At 58.5% G+C, this 12923-nt stretch overlaps 1 protein-coding gene across 15 annotated transcripts in view; it reads right to left on the reverse strand.

Moving 5' to 3' along the window:
• DAB2IP (DAB2 interacting protein) overlaps nucleotides 1-12923 on the reverse strand; it is a 195398-nt gene that overhangs the window by 117005 nt on the left and 65470 nt on the right. For 6 of the 15 annotated variants that reach the window (XM_058302449.2, XM_058302448.2, XM_058302438.1 and 3 more), the window contains exon 1: nucleotides 3265-3498. The exons of 7 other annotated variants lie outside the window; for them this stretch is intronic. In XM_058302449.2, the coding sequence (XP_058158432.1) occupies nucleotides 3265-3388 (124 nt within the window). In that variant the 5' untranslated portion in view covers nucleotides 3389-3498. Of the gene's footprint in view, nucleotides 1-3264; nucleotides 3503-12923 lie in introns of those variants that run through there. 2 more of the 15 variants (XM_058302442.1, XM_071217021.1) reach the window with 1 other exon arrangement.

A 12923-nucleotide genomic window follows, 5' to 3' on the forward strand; every position in this document is an offset into this window, starting at 1 on the left:
CTCCTACCAGCCACTGCTCCGTTCCATCAGAAAGGGCCCCATGCTCTAGTGTACCCCAATAGGCTGGCCTCCTCACCAGACTGGGGCTTGGCGAGGGCTGGGGGCACATGTGATTCATCTCCATGTGCCCTCATGCCCAGGCTGAAGCCAGCCCACAGTGGAAGGCCTGTAAGACAGCGTGTGCTGGCAGAATGAGTGGCCCAGTACTTTACGCAGCATGGCAGGAATACTTCTCTTTCCCCCAGCTGCCCCGGGGGGACTGCTGACATCCTTCAGGGGACAGGACCCCCTCAATTCCATGGGTCCTGTGCAACCTTCAAGTGGACTCCAGGATCACACAGCACAATGTCGAATGGCCAGAGCACCCTTGCCATCCAATCCTGCCTCTGGCCAGTGTCAAGCCCGGCGTTCCCACCAGCAGGTCTCACTCTGCGCCCCACATTGGTGAATCAGAGACAACTGCAGATGCTATTTCTGCAAGATCCTGCTCTTAAATCTCCATTGAGCCCCCTCCCCACCCCTCCAAAGGAGCTATAAGGGTAGGGGGCAGGCAGCGTCCTTGGAGGTGGCAGCCTGGCCACAACCCTTTCCCCAGCCCTGCCAGATGCGGGTCCCCACCACCAGGCCACTCTCTCCTACACTTTCATGTTTCTGACCAAACACCCACTCCAAGTTCTTAGTCATTTTCCTTCCTTGCTAGTGGCAGAGGCCAAAGCAGGTATGGAGCAAGGACCTGATTCAGGCTGGGGTACGGGTACCACCCCCTTCTCCAGGGACTGATATCATAGTCACAGGACCAAGTCCCCAGGTGGAGGGGCAGACAGAGGCCTGAGGCAGAAAGGGACCAGCCCAAGGCCACATGGCAGCTTCCCGAGCATGAGTTACCACAGGTGGGGCACTGCCCTCTGGAGGGGCAGTAAGGAGGTGGCCTGGGGATGGAGTTTGGGGTCTGGGGGGCTTAGTGGAGGGAGGTCAGTGGCTGTCCCAGTTGCCTCCCACCCCGGAAGGGCAGGGCCTCTAGCCTCCACCTTACACCCTGCCCCCATCATGTCCCAAGCTGCTCTCTTCCCCGCCCCACCCTCCATGACTCCCCATCACTCAAGGCCCTTTATCAGACCCCAAACTACAGTTCCCTGTTCTCCCCTCACCAACTCACTGCCCACCCTGCTCCAAGAACTCTGTCCATCTGTCCACAACATCCAAGACATTTTCCTTCTGTCCAGATAAAAGGCACACAGTAGCTCATTATCAACTGCGGCCCGGGACCTGGACACAGATTTCTAGCTTTCCATGCATTAGCTCTCATTCCTTACAGAGCCCTGTCATCATTACCCCCATCTACCAGACAAGAACACTGAGGCCTGCAGAGGTAACTGGCCCACAGAGAGTTCCGTGCAGAACTGCACCATGAACTCAGATCTGACTTAACCCCTCACTTCAGCCAAAGAAAATCTTTTCCATTTTGTGAGATGGCTCCAAATGTAGCTTCCTCTGGGAAGCTCTCCCTGATAGCTCAGCTGTAACTGCTCTTCGGGGACAGTGTCTTCCCTGCCCCCAGCAGGCTGCAAGCTCCTTCAAGGCTGGGGCACAAAGCAGGGGCTCCCTTGGGTGGGGCCTGGGACCTGGGCCTTAGGTGGAGGACTGATACATTGAATGTCCCCTGCCCAGTCAGCAGAGGGGGCTCCAGTTCCCCTCTGTGCCTCTGCAGCCAGGGATGGAACTGGGCTGAGACAAAAGGTGGAGGGAAAGTGCTTGCAGAGCATTTCAGAGACAAGAGGAGAAGTAGGACGGTGGGGACAGGAGGGGCTCCAGGGTGGCCAGAGTGCCACTGGGCAGTTGAACAACTATTTATCATAGTACAGATGAGTCCTCCATATACTGCTGGCCCCACTTTACAGCTGAGGAAGCTGAGGCTCAGAATGGGGAAGTGACTTGCCCAAAATCACGGTGACCTGTGCTTAAAGCCAGATCTCTGGTCTCCTGGCCCAAGCCTGAGGGGAGGGAGTGGCCAGAGGACGAGTCAAGGAAGAAAAAGGGGGGGGGGAGGCAAAGGTCTCAAGAGACCCTCAAAGCTTGCGCTCCAACCACACCTGTGCATAGCCCCTTCCACGAACCCTTCCACGAACAGGGAACTCACTACTTCCTGAGGAAGCCCTGCTCATTGTTGTTCAGCCCTGACCGTGGGAAAAGTCTCTTTCATTGCTGGGGGAAGCAAACTAAGCTAATACTGATGGCCTGCTCATTTCATTCACTCTTACAATGATGAGGAAACTGAGGCTCAGGGGCGGGCTTAGGTCACACCATCAGCACTCCAGAGGGGTCGGGATTTGACCCCGGGTCTGCCAGATTCTTCGCACAAGTATTTGCTCAAATCCCTCTCCTGGGATGGCTCTGCCCAGGGCTGCTGTCCTGCTCTCTATGACAACCTGATGGTGGAAATAAGGCACAGGACCCCACTGAGGGCTATGGGGCACCCGCACGCCTCACCCCCACACCACCCACCCCATGGGCACCCTCGGGTGGGCGTGAGCCGTTGCCCAGGACTCCAGCCTCCCCAGGGCCCCCTGGAAGATCTTCTCCCAGGGGCCTCCCTCCCTTCCGTCCAGTCGGGAAGGAAGTCCCAGCCCCCACCCGCCCCAAAGGCAGCCCCCTTGAATCACACCCATTTCCAGCTGAGGATCCAGTTACTGGAAAAAGAAAATGCTGTCCGCACCTCCCCCCTCAGCTCTGTCCTCCCTCCCAGGCTGGAAAGAGAAAAACTCCTTTCAAAGCCCACCCACTCAAAGGCGGCCGGCGCAGAGCTCTACAAACCCGGGCCCCCAGCTCTGGCCAGGGAAAGAGCCCCTGAAGTCCACCTAGGTGTCCCTCCACCCAAGAGGTGGAGAAGCCTGTTAAGTCCCTGCAAGGGGGAAAAGCCCAGGGCAGTGAAGACAGGTGAGGAGCCAGACTCCACCCTGGGTCGCTCTAACACCCTGCGCTGGGTGAACGAGGCTGGGTGCGACAGACCGGAGGAAGAGAGCCAGGGATTCCACTCTCCCCTCTCCCTGCCCAGGCCACTAGGAGACACGGGGACCTTGGCATCCCCAAGAGAGTAGGAAGGTGAGGGAGAAGCTGTCCCAATGGGGGTCAGGCCGACACAATAATGGGCTGACGAGGTTCCCGCTAATCGGATAAGAGGTTTCGGGGTGCCTGGCATTCCAGGGCAGCAAGTGGTGAAGAGGCGGTCGGGAGGGCCTGGGGGTCAGGGGTCGGGGTTGCGCCTACCCCTGGCAGGCCGGGTCCGGCTGCGGGAGCGGCTCCTCTGTCGCTGCAGCCGGGGCCGCCTCAGCAGCCGGTAGTAGTAGGAGGGCCTCCCGGTGCTCTTCCTGGCGCTGCCGCCCGCGGACATGCTGCCGCCCGCCGGGCACCGGGCCGGGCCTGGGCGCGCTCACAGGGGCCCCATCGCCCGCTCCCGACCGCCCGGCGGGCGTCCCTGCGCTCTCCCGCGCTGGTTGGAGCGGCCGCCGCCGAGGCCAAGGCTGCCCCACAAAGTCGCTCAAACTCCTCCCCCCTCCCCTCCTCCGAGCAGCCGGCCCCGCGGCGGGGGCTGGGGACCGGGAGGCCGGGCTGGCACCGACCCGGAAAGTCAGTGCAGGAGAAATCCCGGCCTGGAGTCGAGGGGGCGAAGCGGCCCGGAGTGTCCCCGGGACCCCGGGTCCTGACCCCGGGAAGCTGGAGGGTTCCGCCTCCAGGGCCGGAGGGCCCGACGCCCGACCTCGGGGCGCACGGGGTGCCCCGTCCCGGCGGCGGGTGTAGACCCGCGTGTGCGCGCTCCCGCAGCGGGGCAGGGTGCACGCAGCGCTGCCCGGGGAACACCATGCTCCGGGAAATGGTCACCAGCAACTGCAGTCCGAACCAAGCCAGTTTCCTCCCCAAGCTCACGCCGCTGAGAATCGACCCGCAAACCCTCGGCTCAGCTGGCCCCTGGCCCCAGGCGGATGCAAAGCGCTCTTCTCTCACGCAGGATGCATGCTTGTTCCTGACATTTTAAAGGCCGTCCCATTTGATACGCACGTTATTCTTATATAATCAAAATGATGATGTATATTTCAAGAGTACAAAAAAGTAGAGAGAATATAATGAATCCCTCTATACGAAGACCAAATCTGAACAATTTCCTCCCTTTGATTTGGATCCCTCGCTGCTCAGTTCCCAAGTGCCATAAATAAAACATCACTGAAGCAGCGAGGTCCGCATGCCCTGGACATTTACCGCAGCTCCCTTCCAGGAGGACAGGACAATTCTCACCCTGCTGTAGAGACACGAACCTGAGACTGGGTCCCAGCGCTCTCTATTCATAGTGCTGAAAAGCTTTCACCAGGACACACACTCCATGGCTCAAGAACCTTCTGTGGCTCCCCAAAGCCCAAAGCTATCAAGCCCAAACATCCTTCTCTTGCATTTGGGGTTCCAACTACCTACCCACCAGTCTCAAGTCCACTGGTCCCCCTACTTCTCACTTTTCTTTGCTCTACTTGCAGCAGGGACTGCCCTCCTGCCTACTTGTCTGCCTGGTCAAAGTCCCTCTTTCTAGGGCCTGCCTCCTCTAACCAACCCTGACCCTCCTGGACCCAGTGGCATCTGCCTCTTCTCAGGCCTACAGCGGCATTTATCCTTGAAGGCATTCAGATCCACAGCGGCCTGATCTCCATCCCCTCAAGTACAGACTTGAGGAAGAGAGGAAGCTGAGGCCCTGACGGGCAGGTCTGACTTGGTCACAAGGAAAGTGGTCTTCGCCCGGGACCCCCAGCAGGCAGTCTCGGGTGTGTGTGCCTGGCGGGGAGGGGGCACTTGTGGGTGCCTAAGGCAATCCTCCAGAGCCGCTGAACCGGTAGGGCGCTGGAGGGGGCGGGGTGGTCTGGGCAGGAGTCCAGGCCAGGTTTTGTACCTCACAGGGAGAGCCCCCTCCCTCTCACAGCCGGGTTGGGGAGGGCCCCCAGGTCGGAGGAGCCGGGATCCCAGCTGGAAGCCAGGCGCCTTCCCAGGACCAGGGGGAGGGGCGGGGGAATTGCTTCGCCAGACCCAGCCACTGGCTGGGAGTCCAAAGCCATCCCCACAGAAAGGGCAAAGACCCCAGCCCCGGCCCGCGCCTCAGAATCCTGGCCAATCCCAACGGAATCTGCAGGGACACCCTAAGCCTCCTTTGGGTTAAGCGCTGCTCTGTCCCGTTGTTAACAGCAGACACTGCGCGGAAGCCTCTTTTCAAAGAGCAAAGGCCCTTGGGAGGAGCTCACGCCAGGGCAAGCAGTGGGATGCCGGCTGGCACCCTCCCCTGGGCGGGCCCCCAGAACCCAGTTCTCCCCAGCTCCCCCTCAGCTCAGGGGATGCTCTGGAACCCACCTATCCCCATCTTGGGACTTCCAGGCAAGTCCACGGGTTTGTGGGTGAGGCGGCCTGCTGAGGTTAGGGGCAACAACCCGTTCCCAGGGGCTGGGGTTCACCGGACCCGGTTTCCCTCCCAAAGCAGGACTCGCCTGAGAGCCAGCTTCCAGCCTTCACTTGAGGAACGGGAGGCTGCCTGCCCGCAGACTCCCATCATGGCAGGGCCTCCCAGTGCGCAGTCAGGTCTGTGTGGGTAGACGCAGGAGAGAGTGGGAAGGAGAAGCGGCCAGGAGCTGGGACCCCCAACCTATCTACTTTGTGGGGGGAGGAGAGTCAGCTCCTGCATTGGAAGAAATACTGCATTCCCGGGCCTGGGGTGGGAGTTGGCATTGCCCACCACTCCAAGCAGAAGTCTAATTCCTCCCCAGGTAAGGTGGGCCAGAGCTAGGGTACTGCATAGGAAGGGGGCAGGGCAGGAGCTGGCAGGGAGGGGCCTGGGCTCCCTGCTGCCTCCCCACCCCGACCCCCACCCCCGGGGCGTGCAGGCAGACAAAAGCTGCTCCCTACTCACCCCAGCAGAACATCTGGAATCAATCTCAGATCAGCCGGCCCACCCCGGGCTGCTACCCCCCACCCGCAGCCCCTGTGGCCTCCTCCTGAACAAGAACAGCTTCCATTCCAGAGGTGGCCTGGGCTGGGGGAGGGGTATCTGAAAATCCTCCCTGCCGTCTGGGACTGCCTCAGCTTCAGAGGCCCGGCTGGCCTTCGAGGCTCAGGCCCTATAGGACTACCAGTCTGGTCACTGGCCCTGTTTCCCCACCTCTGTCTGGACTCTAGAGTGGATCCTAAATGGCCCCAGCTCCCCTCTTCCAACATGCTGCTTTGGGTAGGGTTAAGACGGCAGCTTCCACAGCCACCAAACCCCTCTCGATCTCATTAAACATGCATATTTCCAGGTCCCCTGGCCACAGATGTTTGATTCGGTAGCTCTGGATGGGGCCTGGAAATCTGCATCTTCACTGTATGCCACACATAGTGCCACACACCAGCCGGTCAAAGCAGATCTCGCCCAACTCGACCACACCACTTTCACCCTCTCCCCGCAAAGCCTCCAGAAGTGGACCCCTAGAGGCCCGAGGAGGACCAAGCCCTGCCACGAAACAGCTCCCTCCCCTCGCACCCTCACCCCCTTCAGCCCCCCTTGCTCTACTGCTCAAGGCCTTCCAAAGGCCCCACTCTCCCACCGCTGGCCTGGACCTTGTCTGTACCCCGCCAAGAAGCTCTTCCCTGCACCTACCTGGCAAACTCCTCCCTCACCCTCAGGACCCAGCTCAAACATCCCCTCCTTAAAGAAGTCTGCCCTGAGCCCCCATGAGAGACTCTCCCTCATGCTTCTGCCTCACTCCACCAGGGAATGTGAAAATTGGGGATACCAGGAGGCCACAAGGGAAGACCAGGGAGGAATGGACCCATTTCTTCAGCTGAGCACTAAGCAGAAGGGCCTGGCCTGAACAGAGGGAACATTTGTACAGAAGGAAAGTACCAGCAACAACAAGTCGTCCTAAATACTAGGCTCCATCGGGGAGGAGAGATGCTCACGCTTGGAGGGGATCACAGAATCCAAGACCTCCCCAACCAAGGAAGGTCACAAGTTTGACCTTGAAAGGTTTGTGTGAGGGTGGCGTTTGGATTTCCTAAGAATAGAAGCTGAAGTGTACTTGGCATTCCCTGGATGCCAGGCCCTGTTCTCAGCATTCTATACACATTGTCTCATTTACTTTCACAACAAGCCTAAAGGCAGACGCTATCATCTTCATCTCAGAAAATATCAGGGCCAGAGAGAGGGTCAGTAAGTGGCCTAGGGTCACAGGGCTTGCAAGAGGAGGAGGCGGGGCTTGAACCAGGCTGGCTGGTGAGAATGAAGACCATAACGCTGAGCAGGACTAGCAGAGATGGGGGAAGGGCAACACCCTGGGACTTTCCTTAAACTCTGGCTTGATGAGGGACAGAAGGAGGGCTGGACTGGGGGTTGGAGTCCGACAGGGGAAACATCGGAGCCCACATCAGGCCCCAAACAATAGATGTCTGGAGGACTCAGACCTGTCGGGTTTCCTGTCTGGAGGGCGGGCAGTGCCACCAGGGGAAGCCCCGCCAGGCAGCCCATACGCTTCCGCCTCCCATCGAGCCACTGGACCCCTGGGCACGGGTGGGAGGTGGGGGGGGGGGCGGCATTTGTGGTTAAGGTCACGGCCTCTGTCCCAGGAGGAGCCCGTCTAGCAGGCGGTGATGGCTTCCTGTGTCCACTACTCATCCGGGAATAAGGCTGGACCAGGAGCAGAACTATCATCTGCAAGATGGAAAGGGCTGGAGCTGGGTCACCCTCATGGCGGGAGATAAGGACAAGCCCTGGGATGGCACACTCAAGCCCTTGGTGCCAAGTGAGGTGCCTCCTGCCCCCACCACCCCCAGAGATCCCCCCTAAAGCCATCAGTGATTTTAATGGCATCCTTTGCAGAAAATGGCCCGGTCAGGGTAGAGATCATCCCAGCCTTGGATGGCTCTGCCCCTCTCAACACAGGTGGAAGTGGGGGGCTGGTTAAGCATAGACATTTGAGCATTCACAGACTGAAGCTGAGGCCAGGGCCTTGCGGAAGCCAGGGCTCTAAGAGGGGTGCAAGGCCAGTGGGCAGTGAGAGGGGCAAGGGGGTCACACTCTGTGACCCAAAGAAAGCCCCTTGACATCTCTGGGCCTCAGGTTTCTATGTGTTAAATGGGGATGAGACTGCTCTGCCCAGCCCAGCTCTCTGGGATTCTATGAGGATCTAGAACTCTCTCCCAGTCCCCAAACCACCACCTACATGTTCCCTCCCCTAGAGGCCCAGAGGTCAAATCTCCCTCATCCATGACAACAGCCTTTCATAAACTCCTGGAATGCCACCCTTCAGAGCAAGTGACTGAGCTAGAAAAGCTGAGGCCTTGAAAGACAGCGACTTGCCCGAGGACCCTGCCCATTTCATCCCTCGGCAGGACGTGGCCTCGTTTCCCAGTCTCCAGGGTCTGAGAGACCGTCCCACCCCAGCACTGAGCAGTCCGGGAAACTGAGGTCCAGGAGAGAGGGAGACTCACCTGAGGTCGCATGTGGGGGTTGGGCATAGGCTGGGGCTCCACTATGGCAGTTAAATACAGCTGCTAAGACCCCGTATCCCCCTTCAGTTGCCTCAGCCATCCCTCCCAGAACGCCTGATGCCTGCTCAGCTGCCCGAAGGCGCCCTGGGCTCCCACGCTGGGCCATCTGGACAGCCAGCCTGCTGTCCCCAAAGCTCAGAGCTCTAATCCGGTGACCCAACCCCTGGGGATGAGAGCCACTCTCCAGAACCCAGCCCCAGCCTCTCCTTCCTCACCCTCACCAGAGCAGCCGGCATTTCAGCCCAGATGGCCAGGCCTGGAGCAACTCCCTCTGTGTACTTCCTCTCCCCGCCCTGACCCAGAAACACTGCCAAGCTCCAGGTGGGCCTGGGCCCCAGCCAGGCCCAAAGCCCCTCCCTGCTCCCCCAGCGCGGGCTTGGGGCTAAGGCTCAAGGTCTCTGGGTTCTTTCCTCTCTCTCCAGTGTTAGGTCAAGAAGGCTCCCCACCCACCGGCCGACCAGAGGGGGTGGCATATGGTCCCAGCACGAGGCCAGAGAACCCCCTTCCCAAGCAGGCCTGCCGGGTCATCTGTGAACCGTTCCATGCCTGGCACTGTCTTGGGTTCCAGGGGGCGGGAGGGAGCTCAGTCCCTGCACAGCCCACTAAGGACAGATGAACCAGCCCAGTCACCGGCTCCTGTGAAGTCCCCATCTCAGCCCGGAACTGAATGCTGAGGGATTAGGGATTTGGGATTTGGGATTTGGAGGGAGGACCAGCACTTCCTAGCTATGTGACTCCAGACTAGTCCCTTCACCTCTCTACACCTCTGTTTCCCAACTGTAGAATGGGCATAATGACACTTGCACTTTGTGAGGTTGTGGGAGGGTCAAATAGCATAATGAATCAGAAGCCTTATGAACAACCTGGGGATACCTGCCCCTCCCAGGGATTTCTTTTCTCATTAATCTTGAGAGCAGGACAGCCCAGAGCTGGTCTGCACAGTTCCTGGCCCAGAGTAGGCTCTCCCAGAGCAGTAAGACTGACCTCGAGAGATGGTGCGGGCATTTGGGAAAAGTGGCCGAGCTCATCTGATCTACTGTTGGCACTGAGGGAATTCGCAGCACAAAGGTTCTGGAAGACTGCCTGGAGGAGGAGTCATTGGCATTGCACATAGAAGGTTCGGTAGGAGTTGAATGGGAGAAAGCAGAGGAAAGTATTCTTAGAGGAGGAGACGAAAAGAGCGAAGGCCCAGAGGTGGGAAGTGGCAAAGCATGCTCTGGCGACATGTGGAGACCTGTGAGGCTGGACTAGGAGGTGAGATGGGAACTGGGGAGCAAGCTGTACAGAGAGTGTGAGGGCTCAGATCAGAGAGGAGAGATGGGGAGATAGAAGCAAGTGGGAGTGAGGTCCAGGCAGCCCTCCACAAGAGAAGAAGCAAAGCAGTAAGGAAGGAACCCCCGGCCAGGGAAGCAGGGGACCTGGCCTGGAGGCTTAGCGTACCACTGTGTGCTGTGTGACCTTGAATAAGGTCCATCCCTTCTCTGACCCTCTCTCTCTGCAACTGTGAAGTGAACTGCTGGCTTCAGGAGGCAGGTCTGCAGGTGCAGGGCTGGGGTGGATGCCCATGAACCAAATGGGGTGCGTTCAAATCCAGATTCCAGAGCCCCACTCTCAGTGTTACTCAACTCAATCTTGGTGGGTACAGTCCATATTTCTAGGAGGTACCAGGGACCTTGTACATGCGAAGCAAATGCTCAACCACTACTGAGCTACACCTGCTCCCCAAGAAATCTATGGACTAAAAAGAGATTTCCAGTAGCTTTCTTGGGGAGCCACTGGCTAAAATGGTTCTAGACTTGGTTGGCTGCCTTTTCAAGCCCTGAACAGGCCAAGCAGGTCCACCTCAGGGCCTTTGCATTTGCTGTTCCTTACACCTTGTACACACTGACCTCAGATCTTACACGGCCATCTCCATCCTGTCATTCAGGCCTCAGCTCAAATATCACACCCTCAGAGCCCTTCCCTGGCCACTTTATCTCAAGTGCCTCTGCCCCAATGCCCACGTTCAGATTGCATTGTCAGGTTTTATTTTCTTCAACTTATCACTTCCTGAAACTATCTTATCTGTGCATTCCTTTGTTCGCGCTATGCCTTCCCCCAAGCCTCAGCATGGGCAGGGCCACTGTCAGTTCTGTTTGAGGCTGTATCCCCAGTGCCCAGAACAGTATTTGATGAATACAGTGAATGAAGAGAAGTGGGTTCAAAAGGCCCCATTTTTTTCCAAGGACAGTGGCTTTGGGACCTGGGGCAGGTGACTCCACCTCTCTGGCCCTTGGCTTACCTCCCCTGTGATGCATGGACAGCAGGCTGGAGATTTGCCTGTGAGAGGCAGGCTGGGGCTGCTGAGGAAGCCAGCAAGTCCCAACTTTACATAGCACTCAGTGTGTACACCAATGGATGAACAAACGCCTGTCCTTGCAGTGGGACTTTGAGCAAGGCCCCTCCCATTCACAGCCCTGGTTTCCCCTCCTGTAAAATGGAGTTGGTTCAAGTGTCTCTCAAGGCCCTTGGGCACTGATATGCAGAGCTTCTGTGCCTGGTCCAGAATACAAATGGGAGCCACAGCAGGTGTTAGAGGAGGTACAGGCTTCCCCCAGCCATGGTTCTTGCCCTAATTGGTCTGTCCAGAGGATCCCAGCCAGTCCCTAGCCGGCAGGTTAAGACCATAACTAAACACAGCCTCTGCCACCCTCACCTCTCCATTTCTCTCAGGAGAGAGAACAATGCCGGCCCTGCCCCCATCCTGAGAAGAGGGATTTGTCTGGAAATTCCACCAGGGGTAGGAGGAAGGGCGGGGGCCCTAGAATTTTTGCGCCTGCTCAACAGGAAGCAGCCGAATGTTTGGGGCCAAGGAAAACAAGTTCAAGGTCATCCTGGAAATCAGCTACCCCACTCCCCGTAAGGCTGGGGGCTTGCCATTCCCCCAGATGGGGCTCTCCTGGTGGATTAATGATTCACACAGACAGGGTGGAGGGGGACAAGGCCAGAGGCAAAGGCCTAAGAGGAAGCCGGTCTTCTCCAGCACACCTGACACACCTTTGGTGACAGGCCGCTCACTACTGAAGATGGCCTGCTGCCCTTGGAAAGGCTGGAAGTGAAGCTGCCTCCCCACAACTAGAAAGTGAGGTTTCTGGGACCACGACCGCCCACAAAGACACAAACCTGACTTCCCCAAACTGCAGCCTTGTCCCTGGATCTCACAGCACCTCGCAAGCCGCAAGCAGGCTGGGATTACAAGCCTCAAAGTACAGACGGGCAAACTGAGGCTCAGGATGGAGAACAACCAGTTCCCGGAGGGAAGCTCCCCCACCCCGGCTTGGGCCTCCCTCCTCAGGCTCCCCGCAAGCCGTCTAGATTCTGGGGTCCAGCGGGTCAGCTCAGGCCGGGCAGCAGCCCTGACTGGCACCCTTTGTCCTGGTCCCTATGCCCTCTGACCTCAGCAGGCCCTGGACTGATTAAAATATCCCCTTACAGCTTCAAAAGGACTGGTGTCTCCTTGCAGGGCTGGGAGGGACACGGTCCCATCTGAGGAGACCGCCAGCTTGGCACTGTGCTCTGGCCACCCTCAGGAGCTGGGCACCACTGGCACGACAGAGGTTAGAGAACCTTAGGCTCAAGGGTTCAGAGAGACCCTCCAGGAGAGTGACCCAGAGAGAGGAGAGCCTTGCCCAAGGCCACACGGTACACATGTATCAACCCTAACAGAGTGCTTACTATCTGCCAGGCGCTGCTAGTCCAGTTCATCTTTATAACAACCATAAGACGCGTTACTACCCCCACTTCAGGGGCAGAGGCTGGATTCCGTCCCCTGCAGCCTGGCTCCTCACGGTGAACCCCTGCTGCCACAAACGGTCTCCCTTCACCTGTCCCCAGGTGAGTAACCTTCCCACGCCTCTCCAAAGGCCCAGAGAAGAGAGCCATTTGTAAAAAGGTGTCTTGCAGCAACAAGGCCTTGGCTTCTAGCCCGGGGTGGGGTGACCAGCGGATGCTGGCTCAGCCTCCTCCCCACCTCCGCTCACCACTCCCTCCACCTACTCCTTCCCCGGCCCCCACCACACCATCCTTTCATGTCTTTGCTCCCGCCATTCCCACTTCCTGGGATGCGAGGCTGGCTTCCTAGATTCTCTGACCCGCCCCCCCCTCCCCCCCGGGGAACAGGTTTTTGGTAGCTCCAAATTTTAGCTTGAGTCCCCACTCCATCTCCACTGTCATCACCCAGATCTGGGGCATGACTCCCACAGGCCCTCACTGTCCCCCCACATCCTCTCCTGCTCCCTGAGTCTGTCCTCCACAAAGCAGGCAGAGTGAGCCCTGCACACATCCCTGGGTCCCAGCCACCCTGGCTTGCTGTCCTTGGGACACCCCTCCCAGCACTC

This window comes from Dasypus novemcinctus, chromosome 8, assembly GCF_030445035.2.
Source record: "Dasypus novemcinctus isolate mDasNov1 chromosome 8, mDasNov1.1.hap2, whole genome shotgun sequence".
NCBI lineage: Eukaryota > Metazoa > Chordata > Mammalia > Cingulata > Dasypodidae > Dasypus > Dasypus novemcinctus.